Below are 17610 nucleotides of genomic sequence, written 5' to 3' on the forward strand. Positions count from 1 at the left end.
TACTTTATATTTATTGATTAATCTCAACATTTAAACATTTTTCTTAGGAGATATTATTCAACATTCCTAGGAGATGCTTTATTGTTTTCTTTCACAGATAGGAAACTGGGACCCAATTAGTTAAGTAAATTGTCCAAAATCATACATTTAATGAGTAAGGAGTCTAGATTCTGAGGCTATGCAATTAAAGTCAGATTTTCATATGTGTGTTTTCCAAGTATTTTCTAAAATTGTCAGTCATTTGGAGTTCCACTGGATGGACAGATGAGAAATCAAGGTGTCTCTCTGGTATTTGGGCAACTCATAAAAGTTCTGATTCTGGTGGTGGCAGCAGTTAGTGGAACTGGGTACCACCCACCACCTCTCTCCTAGTTGATGAATGACTCAGAGGTGTCATTCAGTTGATGAATAATAGAGGTGAAGACTACTCTCACCACCAGTGTTATTTATGCATCCCTCCTCTCCTGCTTTGCCTTGTACCACCTGTTCCTTCCCAATACCGAGGGGCTCCATACTTCCAACAAACTTTAGACTGAATAATATCTTAGCAGCTTGAGTCTGGAGCTCATTTCCTTTTCTTCTCTTCCTCCCACATAAAGGTGTATAGTGGCTGAGAGGTGTTCAGGAAGCGCTAGGCAGAGAGATTGAGGAAAGAAGCTGAGGCTGGGAGGATGCAGAATGGAGAGCAACTGATTAGGCATTCATGAGAATTATAAAAATCATGAAGAGATGAAATGAAGGGGAATAGTGATATGTGAGTAGGAGGAGAGAAATGTGGAGAGGCACAATGTAAGCGAGGAAGCTCAAGTAGAAAACTGGCAGAAGCAGGCAGGTGGGCTGAGTGGGACGGAGTCAAGAAGGAAGACAGCTGTATTAGGATATTGTCAGATTGATCCATGAAGGGAGAGAACAGATGGTCATGTTTTCCCTTTCTCAACTGCAAGTGCTGTCTTTGCAAAGTCAGATTCATTCAAAATATTCTTGTATGGGCTAGAAATACAACAAGGCATTGTTCTGAGAGCACAGAAAAAAGCAACACTGTGAAGCAATTGTAATTCCAGTAAATGACAGGCCAAATGTTGCTGGATGTTTAATACTTCTAGAAGCTGTTTCCTCAGGACTTATTGAATCATAGGGCCTAACGATTCAATCTACTTTATGATTTTCAGGTTGACTAGAGTTAGGAAATATCTTAATTGATGATTATTTTCTGATTATGTCAGTGAGGGAACACCATTGTATTAAAGATAATGATTTTCAGTTTTCGCAGCAAATATATTATAAATCACTTAAATTTGAAGGAGGTAAATGACCAACAGGAAAAACAAATACTGTTTCTACAGAAATTAGCTGATGGGACCAGAGGATCTGTGTGGTAATCAGAATGGCTAGAGCAAAATGTTGGGAAATTATGTACCAAGAAAAGAGGAGTAAGTCTGGGACTTATAACCTGTTCAGCAGGGAATTGATTCTGTGATAGTGGCTTCATGAACTTGTCTTTCATCTGATGTTTTGATAATGAGGGAGGGGAAGCTCAGGTGAAAAAATTAGATGGATAGTTCAGGAAAGGCAGCGACAGGACCAAATCCCTGGGATCCTGCAGCTAAAAAGAGCTGAACAAAGATGGAGCCAGCTTGATGGTTCAGAACTGACTGGATATTGGAACCGCATGGACCAGGGAATATAGTGGTTTGAAGGACCTGTACTTTCTTCGGTAAAGACTTCTGAAATATGAGTAGGTTGGCATGTGAGTTATGATTTGGGGGGCTTCAGGTTGACCTGAGAAACATGATAATAGAACTCTACAGAAAGGTGACTTGCAATGAGCCTTCCTTAATGCATTAGGTGACTGTTCTGGGCTGAACTTAGGAGCCTACTCTGGAGGGATAGATGAAGATTTAGCCTTCACCAGTCTCTGAGGATACAGTTTTTTCTAGTGAGTAATGACTAGAAGGGAGCATGACAGGAGCTTCCAGGATGTTATGATATTTGGACCCTTGATCTGAATTTTGGTTACCTGAGTGTTCATTTTAGAAAATACATCAAATTGCACATTTACGTTCACTCTTAAATATTTATTATACTTTAATACAAAGCTAAAAATACCAATACCTGAACCTCTCCTTACAATCAAATCAAAATCTGTGAAAATTTGGCTAAGTTCTTAATCTTTAAAAGGTTTTCTAACTGATTTGGACAGGAAGCCAGAGTTGAGCATCACTGAGAAAGAACTATACACACACATCCACACTGTACACCTCCATCCTACAAAAGTGAATCCTCTCCTTGCTTAATTGCTGGAAAGCAGAATATGGTATAGAGTTCTGTGCTGTATAATATGGTAGGCAAAACATTTGAAATTTGGCTAGTCTGGATTGAAATCAGCCAAAACAGACACTAGATTTTGAAGAATTGTTATGAAATAAAGAATGTGCCAATAATTTTTATATTATGTATTGAACAACCATATTTTAAATATATTGAGTTATTTTACTGCTATTTCTTAATGTGGCTATGGAAAATGTAAAACTACATGTTCAGCTCATATTATTGTTCTATTGGGTAGCTCATGTGTAGTTGAAAGAGCATGAGAATTGTCATCTGAGAAGATGGACACAATTTTCAGTCCTGCCTTTGTAACACAAAACCTACATGGCCTTAGACAAGGCTCATATGTTCTCTGAGTCTTAGACTGCTCATTTATAAGGAAATAAATATATTCATATTTCAGAGTAACTGTGAAAAAAAAAGAGGTAATATAATCAAGCATCTGAAACATGTTCAGAACATAACAGTTACTATTACTCTGAAACAAGTCTTCTACCCCTTTTCTATGGTGCAATATAAAAAGTCATCTTTCTCTTATACTTGAGTCACATGTTGTAAATGGAGACACATGGTGCCTTTAAAAACTGAGGAGTGAATCAGGGCGTGAGTAGGATACAGTATGGGTAAAGGACAGCGGCAGCTGCTTTCAGAAAGAACCCTGTCTGTGCCTCATCATATGCATCTCTGCTGATTCTCATTTACCCTCCGACATGTCTTTGGCTTTTCCAGCTACTGAATTATTAACCTTTGAATAAGTCTATGTCTACTTTTATCTCTAGCCCTTAGCCTACCTTAAAACTTTTAACTTTCACTTTCAGAATTCTTTCATTTCTATGTTAAACTTCTCAGCATGAGCCTTTTCTACGGCTCAGGGTCCTTGTGTGTGGAACATGACTTGAAGTTTACACTTTTCTCTCTGATCTGGGAGCTGGACTGCTGGCCACTTCTGAACTATTCAGGCACACCTTCAAATCCTCACTGACTTTTATCAGCTTTGGAGACTTCCAAGTCCTTTTCCATAGAGTCTCAGATTTCTTCTGCACCTGGCCTAGTGTCTCTCCTCAGACTTAGCACCTATACACTGTGCTCTGGCTAACAGGGATAATTTTTAAATTATATGATCTTATGTTTTCCTACCTGTGTACTTTAGTTTACATAAGTTTTTCTACATTGAATGCCTAATTTTTCTTTCTTCAGTGAAATACATATTACAAGAAATAATTTCAGTGATTTCTTCTTCATAATATATCCTTGTCAAGGGCAGTTTCTTTCCCAGAATCTGTATAGGATGTTCCATGTTCATTTGTTACTATTTAGCAGTTTCAGACATTTATCATAGATACATATGTGCTTCTGTTACCATTTATATTAAATGAATATTCTTTAATAAACCTTCGAGTCCCCTGTGGCCTCCTCTTCCTATGAAGCCTAATCCAAAAATGTCTCATCTGAAAACCAGAAATAATTGAAGAGAATTCCCAATATTTACTTATATACATTTTAGGATATTAAAGAAGATCTAATTCAGAATCTATAAAAGGTTTTTTTTCTCTCCTTCCAGTTTTGTTTCATTCTGTATTTTCATTTAAACATCTTACTTGTCAAACCTCTCAAACTTATTTTAAAAACCGATTTCACTGCTTTTAAAATCCTTCTTGTAATTCTTTATTCTAAATTATGCATGTTGTCTTAAACACATTAATGTTAAACAACTTTTAAAAAATCTGTTACAATCAATTCCTGGTTTATTCTCAAGAAAGAAAATCTCTAGTATTGTTTATCTAAGAATCTTCTTTTTCCTTTTATCACTCTAACTTGTATGTCTATTCTCCCAATTCTGTGTTGCAAAAGGCCTAGGAATCAGCTGAGAAAAAATTAAATTACCATTAAAGAGTAGAACTGAATAATATGTTCTTAAAAGGAAGATGGAGTGGTGATGGGGTAAGACTGGACATACCAATAGAAAAACTATGGTCCCTATCATTATTTCAGTTTTTATTGGTCTATTGGATTCTGTGGTCTTTTAAAAATTTCACTCTTATTGCACCTAATAAAAAAGACCTAGTAAATGCTCAAATTTTATTTCGTGGACAAATTTGATGATTTAGTAAGTTGTATTTGGGACCACCTGAGAAGGCAGAATTGGCTTAAGTTGTCCTTCTTTAGCTATAGGTATTTTTTACCCTTTACACTTCATGGTTATATATCGGCTTGTGAATTTCAAAGAGGATGTGGGATAAAGGAAAACTTAGAAATTCAACAGTACAGTCATAATAGTCACACCATCCTACTCAAGCAATGTGTAAAATGAATCATGGCAGCCAAAGTTAAAACATGTTCTATTAGCAGTAACCTACATCATTACCTTTGTCAGTCTTATTTCTTAATTTCAGAGTCCAAAAATTCGCAGTACTTCTTTAGTCTTATTAGATCTCCAAAGTTAATTTTATTACCAGTGGTTTATTTATTTATTTATTTATTTATTTTTTAAAGATAACACTATTCAGGAAAGTCTTTAAGGTTCTTCACGTGTATATCAGTGAGTTTTCTTTCTTGAGCTTATAAAAATGTATTTCTTAATACCTTTCTACTATTTTTCCCCTTTTTTCTATGAATTCCTGATACTGAGGTTTATTCTATTATTATTAGAACTCTCATTTCTTCAGGCTGTTTAAGTGCATTTCTGTAAAGGTATATTCTCAGAAACTCAGTGAACTTTTGTTCAAGGCCTGCAAGATCCTTCCTGGAGATCCTCCTCTTTGAACAGTGTATTGCTTAGGCCAAGAGAGTAAGAGATAACCCCCTTTTGGTTGTTCTTAATTCCAGCAAACTGAAGATAATTCCTGCTACAGAATTCTCAGAAATACCTTTACCAAAGATATTTAGCTGGATGCTTACCTTAATTTGCTCGTCTAGTTATGTGTTGTCCTATTGGACATCTCGTTTCTCTATGTCTTATCAAATCTCTCTCTCTCTCTCTCTCTCTCTCTCTCTCTCTCTGTGTGTGTGTTTGTGTGTGTTTGTGTGTTTGTGTACAAATGCAGCACATCAGTTTGTGACACAAATGTTAAAATAGTTATTCTTGTAGAAACCAGAAAAAACGGTGATAGGAAACAAGTTTTTTTTCCTCTGCAATGTAATATTCTTGAGACTTCACTATTTTCAACCATCATTTTTATCTCTGAATTGCATTTTCCCTAATTGATCTATGTGTAGATTCTGTCTCTTAACTTTATTGTGAGCTTCAGGAGAGCAGATATTATTTATTTACAAACATTTACTGAGTAATAAACAAAGAGGATACAAAGATGAATAAAACAGAGTTGATGCCCTCAAAAAGCTCACACTCAAGGTGGAAAGATGTGCATGTGAATAAACAGCTATGATATAGAGGTCCATTTGTGGATAAATCGTTAGAGAGCAAGGAGTATAGAACAGCTGATTTCCTAGGGTAGGGCTTGGGAATGGATATGTGAGTCAGAAAGACTCTACCAAAAAGGATGAAATGAAGCATAGTCTGAAAGGATCAATGAGACTTTGCCAACAAGCATGAAGCATGTTTTAGGAACAGTATAAAAAAGCTAACACAGAGCAAGGAGTTATACACAAATACAATGTGGTACTTATACCATAAACTTTTGTCTGGCTAAACTTAAGGATTTTTTAATTAGGAGAGATACATGATCAGAATCATGTATCAGAGCAATACATTTGGTGGCAAGATGGCTAGAAAGAGTGCTGGATAAGGCAGGTCATTGAATTATAACAGATAAGTAATGATTTAGAGGATTGGAGTGCAAATAAAAAGAGGGTAGTTTCAATAAATCGTGAATAATTAGAGTCCGTTGACCAAAAAACCAACAAACAAATCAGAGGAAGATGAGCTAAAAGAGCTCCAAGAATTCTGATTTAAGGTCAGTGGAAAATCAGTGCTACCATGATCTGAAATCTGCAGCATGTGAGGAAAAGCAGGTTTGAAAATGGGTTCATGCACTAGATTTAGTATTAGAACACTGAATTTTAAAATTTTTTTAGCGATCCATGAGGAGTGACTCCTGGGCTAGAGATCAAGATGTGAGATTCACCATAGGGAATGTAGCTGCTGATATGGGAGTGGAAGAAGTCATCTGGAGAGAGAGATTAGAGAAGAGGAATGAGAATGGAAACCCATTAAACTTAGTTGGGAGGTAGACAAGGAGAAACCAGTCTTAGGAGAGTGAGAAGGTGTCAGAGAGAAAGAACAAGAAATCACTAAAGACACCTGGAAGAAAAAGGAAGGCGAATGAAAATTTTTTATAAAATTCCGTGGTGAACCAGATTAACTGTCATTGAGTAGGCTAATAAAACATACAAACATGACTCATTGTATCTGGGGATAGATATATTTGTTTAGGCATAATTCAGGGAAGTACAGCAAGACTGAGATTTTACTCATACATGGCTGCTATTGAGAGGAACTAGTGGTATCATTAACATTTATCCAAAAGCATAATGGAACACAGAACTTTACAACATCCCAAGATAATCTTTCCCATCTATGAACATCAAGGCTCTATGTTGGTGCCCAGATATGTGACAACTAGCCCTATAAAGAAATGAGTACTATAGGATCTGAGTACATAATAAGCAAACATGGGGAGATTGTAGTCATAGAGTAAGGGCATATTCATACATAATGAAAGTTCTATCCTTGAGAGAACACTGACTTTTTCTTGATATATGTTGGTTCTATATAATCAAAAAAGGCTTTATTATGCAGTGATACGCTCTCATACTAGTATTAATTAAAAATATAAAAGAAATAAATTTGATTTAAGGTAAATCTGAGTACTCTGAATCATCATCACCTTTTAGTTTCCACATTGGTCAGAGATTCAATAACAATAACAGAGTCAATGAGCTAATAAAGATGTCACTGATAATGAGAAAAATTTTACCGAAAGCCAAATTGCAAAATAATAAGAAATAAGGAGGGGAAGAAGCATGAAAATGGAAGTATACATTACTATTTTGAGAAACATAAATAATGAAGCAAACAGGAGAAATGGAAAACTTGAGCACATTTGTGATAAATGGTAAAGTCAGTACAGAAAAAAGGATAATTAATAGATCTCCTGTTAAAGTCAGAAAAAAATTGTTTAAAAACCTCAAACGAAGGAATAAATCTTACCCAGAATATGGGAAGCTTCCTCTGTCCCCAGGGACATAAAAAGAGAATGCTGTGCAGTACTTATGTTCCGACTGAGGTTGCAAACAATGAATAGGCATTGTTTTGTTTTAAACTTTTTACAGTCAGCCAGAAGACAAGCAAAGAGAAACGAGATGGTCTAATTGATAGTGATGGGGCAGAGATGGCAGAAAGGCAAGAAAATGTGGCATCTGAGGAGCACCTAGGAGAAAGATGAACAAAGACTAGGACTAGGACTAGGAGGAAGGTTGCTGAGGAAGCATCCATATTAATCCAGTCAGAAAGATGTGTTGCAAATTAGGAAGTTAATAGGTTATAGTCATATAATTTTATTAATTTTGACTTTAGTATTAAAGATGAAAAGGATCCCAAATCCCCACACCTGAACTAGACAGATACAAGAAATATACAAGGAGAAGAGACACTAGAGGCTCTGCAACTTGTTTCACTGGCTGGCATTTTTTTTGGTCCCAAAACCTATGTAGTGTTTTATCCTTGCAATCTGAGTAAGATGAACTTACATGTTTATATCCCCTTTTGCTCTTTGAGCTGTAGAACTTGCCTGGATTCAGGCTAAGTGCAGTTTGATGCCTACTTTCTCCCAAGCTCCACCTGGGTCTCTAGTCATTACTGCCTGTATGTGATAAAGAAAAAATGATGGAGAGAAACACTAAGATAAAAGAGGGTAAGCTCTCTTTGCTTCTCTACTCTAAAATATTACCCTTAATGCAGTAAAACCATGGGTGTCTGTGAGGACTGCATTTTGTTCCTGACTCATTTCAAAGCCTTGCAGTGGAGTGGGCAGGGTGGGCACATCAGGAAGCCCTGAATTTCCAGATCAGATCTAAAGTGGTAGGGATGCAGGTGGGTGGAAGAAAAGGATCAAAGTCATGTAGAAACTTATTTTAAGAGAAAGAGTGTTTGTGTGTGAATGTGTCTTTGTGTGAAGGGGTAGAGGGTGGGTGCTGTAAAAACTTTCCAAGAATTCTGATAAACACCTGTCTTTCTTCTGACTGAAAATCATCTCCCTGCAGATAAGCAAGTAAGAACCATAGGCATGGTATTGGGGGTTAAGGTCTAGGAGGTGGGATGGTTCTGATAGATGACAAAGACCAGGAAGGGGGCTACTCGAGTGGAATGGAGTTGAAATGATTATGGTAAAGGCCAGGAAAGAGTGAACTTGGAGTCCTAGCTTTGTCCACTGCAGGATGACTGAGGCATTGAATTTCTCTTTTATGACCTGCAGCACTCTCTAACACCAAGTACATAGTGTTAATTCAATAAATACTCTTAATAGACTTTGTACATTTCAGAAAAATGTGTTACTTTTAATTATCAATTATGTGAGCATGCAACATTGATAAATACAAAAGTGATACAAGCTCACAAATGACTTCAGAGACTGCCACCCTTATAATTAAAGAACAATTTAGGGTCTATTAAGACATCATAAATCATAGATCCTTTCCTATTTTCACTTGATGATTACACATTTTCTCTCTACTACTACTATGGGTTTCACGTAGAAGCTGTGCTGCCCGGCAGTTACATTTCTTTATCCATTATTGTTTCCCTGAAGAGAAACAGTATTGTTCATCTTCTAAAATGGTACATTTCTACCGTATCTGAGTAAGACTCAAGCATAGGGCATTTACCATTTACTGTTCTGGGAGTATTATCTACAAATTGGATTTCAATCTCTGTTATTTATTGGAAAAATGTTCCTATGAATTTATGATAACAATATGTTGGCATAGGATGCTTACAATTGATAAAAGATAAATTTAGCAATTTCATGCTTATTGTAAATAAGTCAAAAAACCAAAGTCCCCTTGTTTGTTGTTAATTAAACAAAATGAGTAGCATGAAACAAAGAATATGAATCATGGCTGGGTGTAGTGGCTTACACCTGTAATCCCAGCACTTTGGGAGGCCGAGGCAGGCAGATCATGAGGTCAAGAAATCGAGACCATTCTGGCCAATGTGGTGAAATCCCCATCTCTACTAAAAATACAAAAATTAGCTGGGTATGCTAGCATGTGCCTGTAGCCTCAGGTACTTGGGAGGCTGAGGTAGGATAATCTCTTGAACCTGGGACACAGAGGTTGCAGTGAGCCGAGATCACGTCGCTGCACTCCAGCCTGGTGACAGAGCGAGATTTCGTCTCAAAAAGAAAAAAGAATCATGCTATGTTTACAGACCACATGCCAGAAAAATACCTTCTGGGAAATATACCCCCCAAATAAGATATAATTGAATTTCTGTTTTTTTTAAAGGTATACTTCGTATGACCTACTCATATCTGTGTTATTACCCATCTAGAGCCTTAAGAAAGGCATTTCTCCTTCTGGGATTCAGTTTCCTTCTCTAAAATATGGAGGCCAAAGAAGTTCATATCTGAAAGTTCCCTTACAGCTCTGCAGTTGGCTCTAATTTTATGACATGTGCACTAGAAAGCTCCTTGGTGACAACCATGGGTTCAGATCCTAAGTTCCTCGCTTATTAGCTTTTTAAGCCTCTAAAGGTTATATTTTATTGAGTGCTAATATTTTAATCTGTAAAATTGGATGAAAATACCACTCTAATAGAATTGTCTGAGGATCAAATGGGAGACTATGTGCTGCAAAACATTAGCATATGAATAGTTGGTTAATAGGCATCCAATGCTCTGGTTTCCTACCCTTTCCTTCTCTCCTTAAAAATTCAGATCCATGTGTATGCTTGACTTGCAAATAAAAGACATTAAAATAAAATTTGGAAGATACTGTGAATAAGCAAATTTTATAAGATGTGGACATTTTGGAAAATTATTTTTTATCTCCCCAGCTTGGGAATGCCTTTGGGTTTCAATATAGCAGACAAAGCAGTGGTAATAAGTCAAACTAAATCAAAGGCTCCATATGACTTTGCAGTTTAGCACTGTTTATATATTCAAAGACAAGCATGGCACCACATGCATTAATAATAGTATATCACATAGGAACATAAACCTTCCACATATACTCAGCACTGGTTCTAAACTTTACAAAATCACATAAAATCAGTTTGGAATTTCACAACCTTAAGAAAGAAGAGAAATTTAGATTCACAAGAAACTTACTAAAATATTTAATGAGGATACTGAAAACTGACTGTAGAGGTTGGATAGTTTAAGCAGATTACCAGAGATTGCCTCAAATAACCCTAGAAACCTCTTTTCTCACTTGTGAGTCTATTAATGGGTGATGTGTTTGAATTTTACTGCGCACATCGCTTCGTGGCCTTTTGGCTAAGATCAAAGGAATTTTACTGGGCATTTTGGCCCCTGATGGATTAGATAGAAGGATAGCATTCTAAAATTTAATCTTTCCTCTTTCTGCTCTTGGAAAGGCTGACATTATTAACTTCTTTTCTAGTAATATCTGATTGAGGACTAAATGCCACCCATGCCCTTACTTCCAGTCAGTTGAAAAGTCCTGTAGAAGGAGATGTGAGCAGACTTACCTTTTATCCTGTATGTAATTTTACATAGAAGCACTGAGTTTCTGGCACAACCACACAGATTACCTATTGAAATGCTGCTCTACCTACTTCATATGGAACAGTATCTAAGTCCTTGAGGACAGCTAAGGGGGCTTGTTACTGTAAAGGGACTCCCATAATCTGCTATTTGTCCAGTAATTCATGAACCATTGGCATATTACTGGTTCCTTATTTATTACCACTGACAAATGATTTCATAATACTGACCAGAGGCATTACACAGTTCACAAAAACTTTCCATATAAGAACCACGATGTTAAAACACAGCAGAGGCTATCAAACACAGTAGTAACAAGAATTTTGTTAGCTTCTAATGATAATCATTATTGTATCAGAATGCAATTCACACTAGTTATTAGTAAAAGTTTACAAACATTAAAAAGTGCATAATAACATTTGGATCTGAGAGGGCTGAAAAAAGACATGAAAACACAACACCAGGGCTTTACTTTTGTGATTGGTGTCCACATGATTGCAAGGAGATTACTTTTTCCACCTTATTCAGCTTTGTGAAGATAAGTTGTCCTCCAAATTTAAATAGTATCATACAGCATTGTGAGAAATTTGATTCCATAGAACAAAATATTTCCAGTCCTCAGTATGATCTTGGCTTTTCCTTTATACTTTTCCAGTTGTCCAAAATTCTCACATACATATGTGTATATATATTAAATGTGAGAAGTTCTCCACTTGAGAATAATAAAAAATTGACAGATTGAATTTCAGCCTGTGCAGACACCAAACAGACTGAATTCAGGTAATATTCACATTAATGGATATTTTCAAATGTCTGTGTATTACAGCACTGGAGTCTTGATAAATCTGTTAGACTTAATCAACTCATCGACATACAATGAGCAAGGGGAAAGACTGTTTTTAAAAAGTGTGTTCTATCCTGTGTACACCACCACAGTATGGAAAAAAAAAGACAGCCCTTTTAAAAATGATTGGTATAAAAATTCACAGTAATGTACATTATTTTGTTTTTCATAAGCAATCAGAGAAGGGGGCAGTGCTGAGCATCTATATTGTACAATACAAAACAGTGTAAATAACACAGCAGTAACACACAGATACATAATGCTAAAAACAGTGCTTTCTGGATCTTTCTTTTACTGGGTGAACACTTGAGCCAGAGATATTTAAACTCTGGTGTTCAATCAACCCTTTGCAATTAGACACAATTAAATCCTCTGACATTGTGAGGGGCCAGATGCTACAGGAAGAATCATCATCTAGGTCGGTGCTACTCTCTATAAGCATTTCGTCATATGATCAAGTGAAAGGATCCATACAAAAATGACGCCCAAACAAAAGCCACATGATTTCAACCATTGCTAATGACAGAGATAGGGAAAAGTCTGCCTGCAGCCACAGCCTCTGCCCTCATTTTTAACATGATAACGAGCAGGTTCCTGCAATGCAGCACAGCCATTTTCTTTTTCCTCTTTTCACTCATGGAAACAAATGCATTCCAGACACTCCTGGAGATTTGAGACATTGTCAGGTGTTGCAGAGGGTCAAAGTGGGGCGTTAACTTTCAGATTTTGCTGCTTCTCCCTGGGCTTCCCCACTTTGTTCTGTAGAACTTCGTTGTGCATCTTCTTCGCCTTCTGCAAAAGAAAAATAAAAACAAACTAAAGGCAAAATAAAAATGATTGCTTATATTTACCAACTCTCAATATGTCATATTGACAACTTCAGAAATACTAAAGAAGCCTGAAACCCTCATAGGGACAAGTATATTTCTTGGTAGTCAGTTCACCACTAAGAAAATAGCTTAAGTTTTCAGGGACTGATTAATTCTGTGGACTTGCAATAGCATGAGTCAAAAACAAATAATATTCAAATTTTCAGAGTAGCTGGTGATCAGCTAAGCCTCGGATAAATAGCTCAGAAATCTCATGGGCCGTTCATGTCACTTAAATATACTTTCACAGGCTGTAGAAATCAGAAATATATTTAAGTAGAAATCAGAAGTGGTAGCATATTTACCTTTTTATGCCTAATTGTCTTATTTGAATAAATATTTTAAAACTATTTTCTGCTTTTTATAGCACTTGATGATAATCTAGCTAGTTTCTCAGAGGTTCTATTAGTTCAAAGTAAAAGCAGTATTGGAAAATGAAAGGACACTATGTCAGCTGGCCAGTCCCTTATCAAATACTTATAATGGCCTCTGGTCTGCCCTTAGAGAACATGTGCACAATTCCAATAAAACCACCCTCATAACTGCACCCTCGGTAGCAATCTTATCCAGTGATATAGTGAACATTAAACCTGAACAATGCTTTCACTCCAAGAGCAAGCTGTTGGCAATTCTAGACTCAAAGATTCAAATATCTGCATGCAATATTTGGTTATCAGACAGCCAATATGGCTTACTGGACAAAATGTTTTCTGATGTTGCAATAATATAAATGAATCAATATTTGCTAAGTGTTTGTTATTATAATTCAAATGAAAGCAGGTAAGTGGGCTGGTCCATTCTTTAGACCAGGCGTCCCCAAACTATGGCCCACGAGCCGCATGCGGCCCTCTGAGGCCATTTATCCGGCCCCACCCCGCACTTGAGGAAGGGGCACCTCTTTCATTGGTGGTCAGTGAGAGGAGCACAGTACGTGGTGGCCCTCCAATGGTCTGAGGGACAGTGAACTGGCCCCCTGTGTAAAAAGTTTGGGGACACCTGCTTTAGACCATAATGTTATAATGCAGTTTCTCCTCTACTCTTAGCACCTCACCATACTCCCACAACATTAAATCTTTAGGAAAATTAAAACCAATTCTTCTACATAAAAATATTTTCTTCTAGTAACAGTACAAAGGGTATGACCAGACATTATATCTGATTTTCATGCACTATTTTATTATGAGAGGCTCCTATGATTTGCAGATGGCCTGGTTCTGAGATGTGTAGATTAGCATGCAACAGGAACTTGATAAATAGGAGAAGCTTCTGGTAACCAAAGAAATAAAGTCAAATAAGGGCTACGTAAGACAGTAGAATATGTAAGGATGAAAGAGATTGTATAAATACAAGATTGAGGAATTTGATTCTCATGGGGCTTGAGACCTTGTAGGTGTCTGGGGACACTTTTCGGAGCTTGCCATTATGCTGCAAACATAGAGGGTATTGCTATATAGATGCTATTAACAAATAAAGGTAAACGTGAAACAGCAATATTGCTGAGTATAAACTAAAATGAAGCTGAAACATTTACAAATTACAAAGGAAATTCCTTGCAATTCTCAGTGATGTTGAGTTTGTCATTACATATTTGTCTTTTTTTATGTTTTATACCTTCATATTATACAGTTATTATTTTTAGTTTTTTGTACTTAAAGTTATTGCTTTTTATACTATTACTGGTTTTGGACTTTATAATTTGAAGAGAAATAAAAAATGTTGCAAGAGTCTAGTGAATTGCAATTAACATGCAAAAATGTTTAGAAAAGAAGACAATCAGAAGTTTAAAGATAATTTATTTTAAATTACTTAATATAATGAAAAAAATTATTTATATTTAGTAATATAAAATTTCAATTTATTTTGTAAATGATGTATAATAATTTAATATGTTTTCAGGAAAATTAAACAATTTTGGGGCTAACAATTCTCAACTTCAGGAAAAATAGAAAAGGAAGAAATTAAATTACACTGTGAATAAAAATGCCTTAATATTAAGAGTGGCTAAAATTAATGCAGGCTATTTAAAATAGCATATTTGTATGAAAGATAAAATATAGGCCGGGTGTGGTGGTTCACACCTGGAATCCCAACACTTTGGAAGGCTGAGGCAAGTGGATTATGAAGTCAGCAGTTCAAGACCACCCTGGCCAAGATGGTGAAACCCCATCTCTACTAAAAATACAAAAATTAGCCAGGTGTGGTGTGGGTGCCTGTAATCCCAGCTACTCGAGAGGCTGAGGCAGAAAATTGTTTGAACCAGGAGGTGGAGGTTACAGTGAGCTGAGACTGTCCCACTGTACTCCAGCCTGGGTGACAGAGTGAGACTCCATCTCAAAAAAAAAAAAAGAAAAGAAAAGAAAAGAAAAAAGAAAAAAAAAGAAAATATAAATCTTATGAAAGATTTCAGGAAAAATGTATTCATCCATCTCATGTTACCAAATTGGGATAATTCCCTATACCATCTTTCTCAGAGCTGTTCTGAAAAGTAACTACTGGTAGTAATAATAGCACAACAATGAAACCTAAGATATACACAGGTCTACATATTCCGAAGTGGTGATGTTAAAGTTTTATTATTAATGTGAATTTGAAAAGAACAGTCTGGAACTACTAAGCTTTAGCTATTGAATAAAATACTATCCTTACGTGTGTTAAAGTAATGTTGCTGAGCCATTTCATTTATATATATATATATATATATATATATACATATACACACATACATATACATTTTATTAATATATATACTAAATATATTAATGAAATGGTTCAGCAACATTATATATATATGCACATACATATATAAATATATGTGTATATATAAATTTATATATATATACATATATATGTGTGTGCATATATATATATATCACACACACACACACACACACACTCTTCAATTTTCTAATAATCTAAAAGGTTTGCCTTAAAAATTCTAACAGTGAAGACCTATTGAATAATTAGGAGTCGGAACCTGTGATAAGTGCTTTCCATGCACATAATATCAGAGTTCCCTAATCATGAATTCTTTTTACTTTTAAAGGTTATTTTTATACAAGTCTTCTCAAGGAAACACATTCAGCTTTGATATCTGCAAAAGCTATGGGTGGAGGAACTATCAAGGGACTTATTCTAATACTCAGAAGTAAAAATGTCAAGTATTTTAATCCATCAGACTTGTTTTTCATTAATAAAGATAGACTACTTGGGTAGGAATTCAAGGCCCAGTAAGAAGACAAATTTTTCACAAACCCATTCTGCCTGGAAAGGGAAACCAAAAGGCCCTTTTACCTAAGACTTACTTACGTAACAGATCACTTTACTTCCATTCTTAATAAAACTCCTCCTGGAGACTCTTTTTTTCTAAAATCGTTCTTAGAATTGAAGTCTGTCAGAATTACCTGTGAATCTTGTTAAATATCTGTCTACTAAATGTTAGTAAATGTTAGAGGTGGCCAATAATGTCAAAGGTAGGAGCTCTAACTTTGCTAAATACTGAACGTAAACAATTTCAGAACTTTTATAGAAATTAGGATTTTTAAAAAACACCATGTGTTTTATTGCTTGCATTAATACAATCAGATTAAGGACTCTGCATTTGAGTGGGAAACCTTCTAAAGAGACATCACTGAAAATAGAGCAGGAGTGATTAAGAGATTAGTCTCAGACTTTCATCTTGCCTTAGATGGTTTAAAACTCTTTATATTAGATTACTTTCAAAGATGGCTTTTAGTGTCTTAATCCCACTTAGTAAAATGCTGCAAATCATTCTATGCACATAGAGAAATGTGTGCCAGATGACTTACCTGTCTTGTTGATATCAAGACCTGCTAATTTCAAGGCTAATTCATTGCTGTTGCCACTTGCAGAGGAAACCAGGATATCATGTATTGCATTTCTTCTACCTGTTCTTCCTGAAGCAATAAAATCTGCATATGTAGTTTCCACATCAGTCATTGCTACCAAATATCCACATAGCAGGGACTACAAGAAAAAAAATTAATAGGTAAATATAATGGCAGTCAATGCTAAACATTTAACAAAGACAACTGTTAAACTACTGGCCTAGTATATGAATGTGAAACACTTGGCCTGTTTACAGGTTCACAAAACAAGTAATGCCTTTTCTGGTCCTAAGTATTTAGAACAAAGTTCTGGGAACCTTTAATGTACAGGGCCTGATAGTGCACATTTAGGCTTTGAGGGTCATATGATCTCTATTCCATCTACTCAACTTTGTCTTTACAGTGTAAAAGCAGCTATAGCCAATATGTAAAACAAATATAATAAACAAATCAGGGAATGAGCCAGATTTGGCCTGCATGCTATAGTTTGTTGACATTTATTTTACATTATAAAATTATCTTTCTCTAATACCATTTTAGTGATTCTTCAACTCCAGAGAGAACTTGAGATCATGTGGGGGGCATTGAGTGAAAAGTGGTTCATCCTGGGGGTGAGCAGTAAGTGAATGCATTGTCTGTATAGTCTGTTAATGCAATGGACCAAAATTCAGTTTTCTTTTTATTACCACTATGATGTCATGCACCAGCAATTCTAAATATCTTCAGTGATCAAATACTTCTCCCAGTCCAGAAAAACAGCTCCCCATGTACCCCTTGGTAAGTCATTACTTGAGAGGAATAACAAACACTCTTGATTAAATCTTGGAAATAAAATGTCAAAGGTACAAAAACAGTGATTACTCAAAACTCTCTCATTTCTATCATTAAAATTGCCATACTGCCCAAAGCAATTTATAGATTCAATGTTATTCCTATCAAAACCAATGACATTTTTCATAGAATTAGAAAAAATAAAAAGCATTCTAAAATCCATAAGGAACCAAAAAAGAGCCCAAATGGCTAAAGCAATCCTAAGC

General features: G+C 35.8%; 1 protein-coding gene across 2 annotated transcripts in view; it reads right to left on the reverse strand.

Moving 5' to 3' along the window:
* Positions 1-6597: 6597 nt before the first annotated feature.
* The window catches only part of PKIA (cAMP-dependent protein kinase inhibitor alpha), a 90560-nt gene continuing 79547 nt past the window's right edge, over positions 6598-17610 (reverse strand). For both annotated transcript variants that reach the window (XM_003940196.3, XM_003940195.4), the window contains 2 exons: positions 16535-16712; positions 6598-12651 (listed from right to left, as the gene is read on the reverse strand). In XM_003940196.3, coding sequence (XP_003940245.1) covers positions 12572-12651; positions 16535-16685 — 231 coding nt within the window. In that variant the 5' untranslated portion in view covers positions 16686-16712 and the 3' untranslated portion in view covers positions 6598-12571. The remainder of the gene's footprint in view (positions 12652-16534; positions 16713-17610) is intronic.

This window comes from Saimiri boliviensis, chromosome 15 (genome assembly GCF_048565385.1).
Source record: "Saimiri boliviensis isolate mSaiBol1 chromosome 15, mSaiBol1.pri, whole genome shotgun sequence".
Taxonomy (NCBI): domain Eukaryota; kingdom Metazoa; phylum Chordata; class Mammalia; order Primates; family Cebidae; genus Saimiri; species Saimiri boliviensis.